This window comes from Xyrauchen texanus, chromosome 3 (genome assembly GCF_025860055.1).
Source record: "Xyrauchen texanus isolate HMW12.3.18 chromosome 3, RBS_HiC_50CHRs, whole genome shotgun sequence".
Taxonomy (NCBI): Eukaryota; Metazoa; Chordata; class Actinopteri; order Cypriniformes; family Catostomidae; genus Xyrauchen; species Xyrauchen texanus.
In genome coordinates this window covers 49,235,792-49,248,574 of record NC_068278.1, presented here as the reverse complement: position 1 = coordinate 49,248,574, position 12,783 = coordinate 49,235,792, and the positions used below count along the sequence as shown (strand labels likewise).

At 38.2% G+C, this 12,783-nt stretch overlaps 1 protein-coding gene across 1 annotated transcript in view; it reads right to left on the bottom strand.

Moving 5' to 3' along the window:
- Window positions 1-1,101: 1,101 nt before the first annotated feature.
- Window positions 1,102-12,783, bottom strand: part of LOC127626776 (transmembrane protein 132C-like) — a 329,864-nt gene continuing 318,182 nt past the window's right edge. The window contains exons 8-9 of the mRNA XM_052102808.1: window positions 10,700-10,891; window positions 1,102-5,285 (exon numbers count right to left, since the gene is read on the bottom strand). Coding sequence (XP_051958768.1) covers window positions 4,098-5,285; window positions 10,700-10,891 — 1,380 coding nt within the window. The 3' untranslated portion in view covers window positions 1,102-4,097. The remainder of the gene's footprint in view (window positions 5,286-10,699; window positions 10,892-12,783) is intronic.

The following is a 12,783-nucleotide window of genomic DNA, read 5'->3' as shown; positions in this document are numbered from 1 at the left end:
ATGGAATGAATGTGTACATTTTACCAAATTTTGCATCACACAAACTTTACCTTTTAGTACCTTGTGCTGATACTATTACTGAGGCTAAGTACTTTCCAAAACTTTAGTCATAGTCATATGGTACATCAAAGCTGCTCTCCTAGCACTGAAAAATAAATGACATTGAAATCGCAGAATACACATACACAACATGACCAAAATAAGTTTTCTACAACTTCATTCAGAGGAAAAGGATAACTGTTGACACTATAAAGGCAATTGTGTATAGCTTGTATTTCATTTGAATTACATATGACTTAACTTTATGTGGAAATGTTCATGTAGTCAGTGGACCCTGCAGTGACAATATTTCAGACCAGCAAATGATTCATGAACCATATCCTAGGAACCAGTGGTTCCCAACCCTGTTCCTGGAGGCCCCCCAACACAGCACATTTTGTATATCTCCCTTTTCTGACACACCCATTTAAGGTCTTGGAGGCTCCACTAATGAGCAGATGAGTTGAATCAGGTGTGTTTGATTAGGGAGATATCCAAAATGTGTAGTGTTGGGCTCCTCCAGGAACAGGGTTGGTAAACACTGCTATAAACAATAACATTTTTCTGCACACCACAGGATCAAAGAAAAGAGGCTGAGCAAGCGTTTATTACAGGCTTACATTACAACACAGATTGTAGTTACCAAAATGTGATGTGAAAAAATTGTCTGCTTATTTTAAATAATGGACTATTGGCTTGAGCTACACAAAAGCCCATTTGGGCGCTGGTTCAGAGAGTTTCACATTGCTGTTCTATGGTATTCTTTAATAACAATATTTCACAATACAATATTTCAACCCTAAACAAACATTCAGTTCTTATTTCTAACATATATACTAAAAGAGAAAATAAATGTGTGCACATATTGTACAAATATTTGTCAGTTTGTGAAGTGAGCTGTGTAAGCCATCGATATGAAACCACCTGCCTAATATTGTGTAGGTCCCCCTCGTTCCACCAAAACAGCGCCAACTCACATCTCTGAATAACATTCTGAGATGCTGTTCTTCTCACCACAATTGTACAGAGCGATTATCTGAGTTACTGTAGACTTTGCCAGTTCAAACCAGTCTGGTTTGAGTAAATTATAGAGACTTTTGTGTGTGAAAATCCCAGGAGATCAGCAGTTACAGAAATACTCAAACCAGCCCATCTGGCACCAAAAATCATACCATGGACCAAATAATTTTTTTCCCATACATTCTGACGGTTGATGTGAACATTAACTCTTGATCTATATCTGCATGATTTTATGCACTGATGCCACACGACTGGCTGAATAGATTATCGCATGGATGATTGTTGGGGCAAGACGGGCTGGTTTGAGTATGTGTGTAACTGCTGATCTCCTGGGATTTTCACACACAACCATCACTAGAATTTACTCAGAATGGTGCCAATATCAAAAAACATCCGGCAAGGAGTAGTTCTGCAGATGGAAATGCCTTGTTGATGAGAGAGGTTAACAGAGAATTGCCAGACTGGTTTGAACTGACAAAGTCTACAGTAACTCAGATTACCGCTCTGTACAATTGTGGTGAGGGTTGGTGCTGTTCTGGCGGCATGAGGGGGACCTACACAATGTTAGGCAGGTGGTTTTAATGTTGCAATGGCTGATCGGTGTATCAGAGTAGAGTGTGAAAATGGAAAACAAGAGTTCCTATTCTCCGTCTTGAGTGTGTGACATTGTATCTAAGGCCTCATGTGGATGGTGAACTGTCTAATAGAAGTTCTTTATTGTTACTTTCCAGTGTATTATTTGTCTGTTTGACAAGTTGTCATTGATGGCCTTGACAAACACATGAGCTCAACATCTCTTTCTCTCTCTCTTACATTCTTTTATATGGCTTTGCCAAAATTTACTGTCACAACCAACAATAAACTGGATAGTGCTTAAACCAAGCAACTTAATAAGAAAGAACAGTCACTATGCTGTATAGAGAGACAAGGCTAGAATAGAATGAATATTTTTTTTTTTTGAGTAAATGTTAAAACAATCCCATGAAAAAACCTAGTAAACAAGAAATTCTGTCATTTCTTCTAGGCAAAATGAGGTATGTACGTTTTGGTTAAAATGGGTTTTGAAACACCTCTAACTTGTGGCTGCTGGGCTAAAGTTGTTTTGTTGTCCTTTAACACGACTGCTAAAATCAAGAAGCATGTCAGTGTATCCTTCATACTGTATCATTTTTGGCAAACCTATGGACTCACACATCGGGTTTGACACATCAGAACAACTTTTAGTGTAGCATTAAGTATTCAAACACCTTTGAAATGAAAAGGAATAATATATATCAAAGGAAAATATTGAATCCTATATAAATGGGAAATGTGCAAGTCCTGACAAAACCCATGACATGTCTTAATATAACAAAGCCTATCATTTATATTCCCAAAGGGAAAAGCAGACCTTAACAATATATGAAACACCAATATCATCCCATAATTCTATCAAATTTGAAAATGTACCCATGTAGTCAACAACCATCTTGCAGTGTCAACAAGAAATTTTGAATCAGTTTATTTACATCCTATCTCATGTTACACTTACAAATAAATATTGCATTCTTATAATCTACATTTTAACTCTACCACATTTCATCTGTGAGTGTAATTTCACCTGAGCTTTCAGAGAGAAGGTTCAACTTTTTTCCTTCCCTGCAACTCTTCAGTAATATAAACAACAAGGATTTGGGAATTGGGGAGTGTTGGATTGGGTTGGTGAAGCAGAAATAGAAAGTTGTTTTAAAACCTAGGGCATGTAAAAACCATGGGCAGGTGCTACAGCCATGTAAAAAGGGGGTAAATGATGTACATTTTGCCTTAATAGAAAGAGAAACATTCATACATTTACCATACTGGAGAATAATAGACCATATCTATTATGTATATTTTTCCATCACAGCAATCAAATGGTTTTATAACAAACACAACTCATTTTCTGAGGTTAGATTTCTACATGGTCTCTCTGATATTTGTCATCACAAATCTATGTGAGGCCAGATTCACAGTCAGGTTGTAAGTCTGGGTCATTTACTGATTGCACAGTTCAGATGGGCTGGTCTCTGATCAGCTGAGGGCCAGTATGTACTACCAGCATTCCTGCATTATTCTTATTGTGCAAATGAACATCCTCCCAATGGGACTCAAAATAAGTCCTCAATCCTTCACACATGAATGGGCAGGGCATGAGGAGTCTATTTATTGTTATGTTGCTTTTCATCACAGATGTCTTGTGTTTTTCTCCCATAGGAGACATGGAGGGAGGAATGTGGTGTTTTGGAGTTTTTTGATAGACTCCTTAAACGGTGCGTGTAGATACGGCTAGCATCCCAGCCGAGGGATAAACTGCTTCCCCAACTCTCGGAATTCACACAAGGAGACAGACGGTACAAAATGGATACGTAACACAAAAAAAAAAAAAAAAGAAAAAACACCTAGATCTGGGGCAGGCAAGGACTGTGAGGTGCCTGTTCTGGTCTGCTTACATACTAATCTAAACTGAAAAAAGCCTGGTATTACCTTATAAAATAAGATCTGTTGAAACCATCCATATTTCAGACTTAAGTCTAAACAAAACAAAAACTAAATTACATTAGGAATAACAACCCCTGTTCATTGACTTTCATGGACTGTAATTTTCTGTACAGCTGTCAGGTTTGTTTCCTTTTATTCATTCTCTCGCTTGTCTTGTTTAAGCTTGTTTATTCAGGGTGTCGGTCACTGGCGTTCTGTCCCTGCGTTAGCCAATTGGCAGCTGCTCTCTTTGTGCCACCTGGACTGCTCATCAGAGCCAGTACGAATGTGCCAGTATGTCTTCACCCATTTCCCCTTTTTGTGAATTTCCTACTTCAGACTCTTAACGGATTTTATTAATTCATTTGGCTTTCTTTTAACCATTCCTTGCATGTATCCAATTTAAATTCTTTATTAATTTATCTTTCCCTGTCCTCCCTCTGTCTTATCCCACATCCATTTTTCTCCACTCAGTGCAAAGGCATCTCTGGTGAGTTTTTGTTTGTCCCCCCTCTCTCTTTCTTTTTCTCTCTTCCTAGCTCTCACAGATTGTCTTGCAGTCTCTCCATATAGCTTCTGAGCTCTGCAGAATGTCCCAGGTCCATGTCCTGACAGACCCACTTAATGTCATCTTCATTTCCGATAAGGATGGAGTTGGTGTACGGCCCCCCTTCGTCTGGTAATACGGTGGCAAAGGAGGTAAACTTGACCCTTTTGCGCTTGGCTGCACTGGGTGAATTGTTGAGGGGTTCCACTTTCCCAGTAGGGTCGTTGCCCGAACAGGACCGTGGATCTGCATACGTGTGGGGTAGAGTACGTCCATGCGAGGAGATGCTTTTCTGTAGGCCGCTCCCATTGAGAAGGTACTTACTCTCCTCGCACCCCTCGTTGCGGTCTATTGCAGTTGTGCACTCATCACTGTGTGCTAGTGGCCCATGGTGATCCATCAGGTCTGCCTCATTACCAAGCCACACCCAATCGTGGGCATGGTTCATGTTACCCTGCTCTAAAACAGGAAGCTGTTTGTGCCGGTAGTGGAAGGCGAAACTGACACAGTTGATGAGGAAGACAAGGATAGCAAGGCAAAAGACTCCGAGAAGGGCATACATGCCGATCTCCAGGTCCGACAGACCTCTTGAAGTCTGGGTCAGGTCACTCTCAGCTCCACCAGGCAGTTCCACCTGTGCAGGGTAACTGGTGTAGTCCCCAGGACTGTTGTTTTGTCTGCCACCTTGCTTATTGCCCCCAGAGCGACTAGTTAGTGTTGTCTTTGTAGTGGTGCTGACTTTCTTCAATGCTGATTCTTCTCTGTCAACCGCTGCATTTGTGTGTTTCCAGCTATCTCCTCCGCTAGTTTTATCTGGTTCTACAACCTTATGTCTCTGTTCATTTGTGCTGTTGTCCAGACTATTCTCCTCTTGGGTTCCACTTCTCTGTTCTAGGTCGTTCTGTCCAAACTTCACCTGTACATTCCCTATTCCCATTGCCAAGATGCTCTTCCTCTTGGATTTCTGGCAGGTTTCTGAGATCATCATCTCGAGACGTAACAGTGCCCCCTGGCCCTCACCTTCCGCCACCACAACAGGCCAGCGCTGGGATTGGTCCTGATAGGTGGAGACCACCGTTTCATCCAGTGATGTGATAGTTAGGGTAAAGTCTTTGAGGTCATAGATGTCAAGAGGGGTCACAGCGCCATCGCTGTACTGAATCCATGCGCTGATGATAGCTTCCTGTGTAAGTGAGACATAACAGAGGGATAGGAGTAGAATAGACAGATGAGTGTTTTAAAAAAAGTGAGAAAGTCAAAAACATTCTCATTTGTATAGCTACAGCATCTCTGTCCTTGGCATCACAAAGCTTTGATACATATTCCACTGCTTTGTGAGAATTACGTTTTTCTGCATTGAAAACACTTCTAATGCCTGAATAAACAAACTCAAAGCAGAAATTTCGTTTGATTCCATTTAAACTGACAGCTAATAAAACAAGGCTGTCAAAGTTATTTTTCTAAATAAATGTATACATAAACTTCAAGATTTCTCACAATAAACCCAGGTGGACAACAAGTTAAGATTTTTCATATAAAGTCTCATTTAAGTTAATTACACTTCAACAATAAAGGCAATTGCTAAAAACAATCACCTTCCTATTCACTTGATCCAGAGGAGTGATTCCAAGCCTAACACAAAACTCTTGCAGTTAAAAGCAGAACAAAAATCATGAAACAGGAGAAAAAAAAGAAGAAAAAAAAAGAAATTTAAGGTGCTGCACCCAGCATGCCATTCTTTTTTTTTTTTTTTTGGCATCATGCAATTAAGGCATAATTTTGAAAAAAAGAATATGCATTAAAGAATATGAATGAGAATAATATGTAAATGCTACAGCAGAAGGAATTTTTTTTTTAGTGAATAACAATTTAAATTTCAGTCTGTTCCTCAAGCAAAGCTGTCTATTGGCTTCAGAAGACTTGGAATATAGGACATAAGTCATATGAACTACTTTAGTGGTGCTTTTTTGTCCTTTTTTATGGTCGGAGCGCCTGGTCACTGTATGGAAAAGTGTAGTATGAACAATCTTTAAAGATTTCTCCATTTGTATTCCACAGAAGAGAGGGTCAAATGGGTTTGAAATTGCATGAGAGTAAATGATGACAGAATTATTTCATTAACTATTCCTTTAAGATTTGAATGTCAAGCCTACTCACGTTTTCAACAAATACACAAAAATATTTGAGGCCAATGTTGTGTGGTGTTATTACAACAATTGGGCTGATAAATTTGAACCGTATCTAAACATTTATGTATTTTATAAAATACTATATCTGCCAGTGATTTTCAACCAGTGTACTTGAGCGGGTTCCAGGGGGTACGCAAAAAAGAATATGATTTTGCTTTGTATAATATATAAAATAAAATGTATGATTTTAAAGAAAAATAATAGGGATTAGGGCTGGGCAAAAAACTGATTTCGCAATCTACCTTTGATCTCGATATCTCTTCTTAATATCCAAAGAGCGACCTTTTAAAATGTGAAGTTGAGCACAGAGATCCTTTCACTGCATGTTGAGAGTAAAGGTTTAGTTTGACTTGTTCCATTTCATTTGTGTTCAAAGATGAGATCTATGCATCAATTTTTCATTGATAATGTCTCTTTTAATACTGTATTTTTTCTGTTCTTTACTGTCAGTTGTCGATCAAAACAAGCAAAATTAAACATTTAATTCTAATAAAAAAGCTGTGCAACTTTACACTTGTTAATATGTGTTCAAGCACTTGTTCTACATATCAATGTAAATACTTAGTACAAAAAATTACAAATGATGTATTTTCTGTGATTAATCATGATTAATCATGGTACATTAAAACAAACATTAAAATGTAATCATAAATGTATTTACTTTATACTTATATACTATAAATTTTGTCTTCATTATTTTTTAATGATATAAATGTACATTTAAAAACTTTTTTGCACATAGATTTAAATTAGACAGGTATATTTTACAGGTATAAATCTTTGATACAAGTATACAGTATTTTCCAATGTATTTTGTTTTTTATAATAGAATCAAATGAGCAGATTCAATTCATATGAAGCTTTAATGGCAAGATAAATTTATGTCTTCATTGTCAATGCATTATTAGACGTTTTAAACACAACAATTAATTTCTCTGGCAGCCATTATATACACTCACCTAAAAGATTATTAGGAACACCTGTTCAATTTCTCATTAATGCAATTATCTAATCAACCAATCACATGGCAGTTGCTTCAATGCATTTAGGGATGTGGTCCTGGTCAAGACAATCTCCTGAACTCCAAACTGAATGTCAGAATAGGAAAGAAAGGTGATTTAAGCAATTTTGAGCGTGGCATGTATGTTGGTGCCAGACGGGCCGGTCTGAGTATTTCACAATCTGCTCAGTTACTGGGATTCTCATGCACACCCATTTCTAGGGTTTACAAAGAATGGTGTGAAAAGGGAAAAACATCCAGTATGCGGCAGTCCTGTGGGCGAAAATGCCTTGTTGATGCTAGAGGTCAGAGGAGAATGGGCCGACTGATTCAAGCTGATAGAAGAGCAACTTTGCCTGAAATAACCACTCGTTACAACCGAGGTATGCAGCAAAGCATTTGTGAAGCCACAACACGCACAACCTTGAGGCGGATGGGCTACAACAGCAGAAGACCCCACCGGGTACCACTCATCTCCACTACAAATAGGAAAAAGAGGCTACAATTTGCAAGAGCTCACCAAAATTGGACAGTTGAAGACTGGAAAAATGTTGCCTGGTCTGATGAGTCTCGATTTCTGTTGAGACATTCAGATGGTAGAGTCAGAATTTGGCGTAAACAGAATGAGAACATGGATCCATCATGCCTTGTTACCACTGTGCAGGCTGGTGGTGGTGGTGTAATGGTGTGGGGGATGTTTTCTTGGCACACTTTAGGCCCCTTAGTGCCAATTGGGCATCGTTTAAATGCCACGGCCTACCTGAGCATTGTTTCTGACCATGTCCATCCCTTTATGGCCACCATGTACCCATCCTCTGATGGCTACTTCCAGCAGGATAATGCACCATGTCACAAAGCTCGAATCATTTCAAACTGGTTTCTTGAACATGACAATGAGTTCACTGTACTAAAATGGCCCCCACAGTCACCAGATCTCAACCCAATAGAGCATCTTTGGGATGTGGTGGAACGGGAGCTTCGTGCCCTGGATGTGCATCCCACAAATCTCCATCAACTGCAAGATGCTATCCTATCAATATGGGCCAACATTTCTAAAGAATGCTTTCAGCACCTTGTTGAATCAATGCCACGTAGAATTAAGGCAGTTCTGAAGGTGAAAGGGGGTCAAACACAGTATTAGTATGGTGTTCCAAATAATCCTTTAGGTGAGTGTATATATACACTCTATAGCACAGTTTTACTTTTAACACTGGTTAAAATGATAGTAAGTGAGCGTATTTGGGTGATATACATATAAATACTGTATAAAATGTAGTCTACCAAAATGATTAAAAAAAATTATGATAAAATAATTTTTACCAAGTTAACTCTAATTGCGAGTTTTACGGCTTAAATTACCCATTTTGTTTATAAGGGATTTTACAATATTAATGATAACATTAAATTATATTTAGCCTTTGGTTTTGTGTCGATGAAGGGGTACATGGGCCTTACTGATGGTGTTGTGGGTGTACTTGAAGCAAAAAAGTTTGGGAAACACTGCTATATGCTATGCTAAGAGTGAGAGAGGTAATTACAGGATATAGAATATAATTACATAGGATAAAGACTGTGTGTAGTAAATCACAAACCCTTGAAAATTAAAGCAGCAGATCAACTGCCTGTATCAAAAATAGTGTACAAGGACAAGCTCCAGATAAGTGGCCACATTGATTTTGGCACTGTCTTCAAATGAGACAAAAAGCATTTTTCTTAATATCTGTAATTGCGAAACAACTCCAGATAAGACTCTTACGGTGTTTTCCCACCCACTCTCATTCAGTCATAGTTAACCTTGGGCCCTGTGCGTGGGAATTTGCTGGCAGAAGGCAAGGAATGCATTTTGATTTTTAGCAGAGCTGCTATTTTAGATCCTTTAATCAGATGATTCCAAACAGCACTGTAGGGGGGAAAAGGATATTACAGCTATTAACTTCTCAGTTATAACAACACCTGCCAAAACGAGTACCCATGCCTCCAGTGAGGGGCCATGAGCTAATAGAGCACAGAGAGGCCATTGCATTTTGCCGAATGCATATTAATGCTATCTGTGCTGTTGGCTGGGCACACTGTGGACTGTTGATGGTGTGCCTGCTCTTAAATGTTGCGTTGTCACGAAAGTATGAGGGAGGTGAGGGGTTTTTAAGTAGTTAATTTACCTGGCTTTTTGGAAATTGTAGTTTCTGTATTTTTTGTGTAATATCTCTCACTTTCTCCTTAGCCACAGTCTTTGAAACCAATTTTGCCCTTAACCAGGTAGCATATATGAATTTTTATCAAACGTGTCACAATATTGATGCTAATTGATAATAAGAAACTTTTTTCATGTGGATTATTGTTATTGTCATCCTGGGTTCCCTTGCAGCTGTTTAATGTTAAAAAGTTTTCCAACAGATGCTTTCAGCTGTATCGCCTTAATTGAACGTGCTCTCAAATCATCCTCAAAACTTAAGACAATTGTCATAAAGACAAGGCTGTAGTTATAGTTTAATTCACAGTAATCTTTCATTCTTGCTCTTAAACATATCAGCTAACTCACAGTAGTCTCAACTTGTAGTTCAAGAACATTCCAGCCAATTCAAGGCAGCCTCAAATCCTAGTTCTACAAGGTTCCAACTAATTAAAGGTAGCCTCAACTTCTGGTACTAGAATGTTTCAGCCAGTTCATGGCAGCCACAAATACTAGTTTTAGAATGTTCCACACAACTTGCGGTCATTTCAACTTCTAGTTCTAGAATGCTCAGACTAAATGGCAGCCTCAAATAATAGTTCTACAATGTTTAAACTAATTGAAGGTATCCTTGAATTCTAGTTCTACCAGAAAGACACAATCAATTAGAATAATCATAATATGGGATAGAAAAGTTTCCTTTGTCATAAGCCTCATCCTACAGTTCAGCACTCAGAATCTCGCTTAAACTGTCAGATCCTGCTGGAAGACAATGAAGGCAGGGAGAGGAACTTACCCCTATAGCAGGACTGAACCTAAACTGGTGGTAAAGGGGGATGGGGTAAAAACAATGCACATGACAAGCGATAACTGACAACTGCAGAGAAATAAATAAGATGCTGGATTACGGTTTTCTGCCTAAATTTTAAATAGTTTATGCTACTACGAGTCTTCCTGACAGAACTACTGCTATGCTTCCATTTCTAGAACATTCCACCCAACTTACAGTCATTGCAACTTCAAGTTCTAGAATGCTTAGACTAAATGGTAGCCTCAATTCTTGTTTTGGAATGTTGAAACTAATTGGAGGTAGTCTTTTAGTTCTAGAATATTTCTGCAAATTGGTTGCCTTAACTAATTCACAACAGTCTCAACTTCTAGTTTTAGAATGTTCCAGGTAACAGGTAATACATGGTGGTTAATTGGTTGTTCTGGTGGTCATCACTTATGGTTCTCACCTGTTTGGGTGTGTGCAGAAGATCCTGAGCTGTAGTTGTGATGTAGAAGGCTCTGTTGTTGGTGGAACTGGGCTGCAGGGAGAGACTTAGCGAGCCCACCAACTGAACTCCCAGATCAGTGATGCTCACTTTATCATCCAGCACTGTGATGGTCTTCTCAGCCAAAATAGAGTCAGACAGAGGGGATATCACCTGGGAAATACAGAGAAATGTCCTTAAAATCCAATCCTGACCTACTGTAGATACAATCCTGACATACTGTATCTTAAGATTAAAATAATCTGAATCTCCTTTCAACTTTCAACATCCCTAAACTAATGAAGATTGCATAGCATTGCAAGCATATATACTTGTATACTAAATTGTATATAATTTACATGGTTAAAACATTACATTATTGAAAATCCTTTTCTCTGCCCCCTATGTCACATAATATCTCCAATCCTTGCAAAAGCAAAGCAAAGACAGGGAGATACAAATTGATACGTTGTGAAACTGCCTGGTTATGACAGACAGGCATTATGGCATGTGTACAAAGAACTCTCAGAATCAACATGTCATCATAGAGCACGATCTCCTGTTACCACAGACAAAAAATGTTGACTGACACCATGAGGATTCCTGAGCTGAGAGTAGGAAAGCAAATACTAAAATGGAAGGAAATCAAAGAGGTGGCAATAGCCTAAACAAGAGGGAGACAGAGAAAGGAACAGAGAAATCCACACCTCTTCCAAGAAAACCTCTTCCAAGATGATTCACTAAGAAAAGCTTCAATGGCCCCAAAATGCATTTTGACACTTAAATCACACAACAATTTATGACATCCATTGCATTGATGACAAAATATGTGACAATATGTGATTTGATAACAAACCAATTGGCATCTGCAAATAAATAATCTTTTCTAAAACTAAATTTTTCTGAATTTTCCAATTAAATATTTAGCAATTACTTTTAACCAACTACTGCCAAGATTATTTTTAGTAGATTGTGTGTTCTACCCAAGTTCACACAGTTAGCCTAGCAGAGTAACCACAAGTGCAGTTCATCACACTAACCACAAACATGGCCCACTAAGTTTGACCAGAATCCAGAAATTGTCCAAATCTTATTTGTCTTAACATTGTAAAAATAATAGTATTGAAAAATAATTTTAATTAAATCAAAAACATTTGTGATAATGACATTCATACATTTTCAAGTGTAGCTTAAAGGAATAATTCAACCAAAAATGAAAAATCAATCATTATGTACCTCATATTGTTCTAAACAAATCTGACTTTCTTTTTCTTTTACACAAAAGGAGAAATTTTGAAAAACATTTTCTGCTCGCTGATGTCCTATAATGGCAGTGGACGGTGACCACCTCCTCAAGCTTCAAAAGGACACATAAGTATAATTTAGAAGCAAAAAATCTGTGCGTTTCATGTCGTGTCTGATTAGGACACAGTGTGACTGTGACTGCCTCAGCCTCTTCCACTTCTCAGTACGATTACAGAGGACTCCGGTTCAAACAAATCAGGGTGGTCATAGAAATTAATCTCCTCTTCAACTTCAAACTCTTCAGACATGTTTTGTAAGTTCGATTCTCTGGTTTGCATCTAGCTGTGTTGTGTTCCGTTGTGAATGTTGCTCTGGAAATCCAGTTGTACCACAAGAAAATGATTTCTCGCTTGAATGCCCAATCTCACACGTGGGCTGCATGAACTGCATGAACAGGCATAGGAGAGCAATGGTTGGTCAAGATTTTCACTAAATAATAAATTCGATGTCAGTTTGTTTCTCATTAAACCTTATCATATGCCTTATAAGTTGCATGGAATAATTTGTTATACTTCTGAATTATAATGTTGCATCCTTTTTAAGCTTGAAGAGGTGGTCACCATCCACTGTCATTGTATGACATATTTTTGTAAATGTCTGCATTTGTGTACTAAAAAACAAATATCATATTGGTATAAAACAACACAAGGGTAAGTAAATAATAAATACATTTTCATTTTTGGGTTAACTATCCCTTTAAGTGTTTATATTGTTTATGGCAAAATACTGCTTGAGGCTCCTACATCCCTGAAGACAAAACA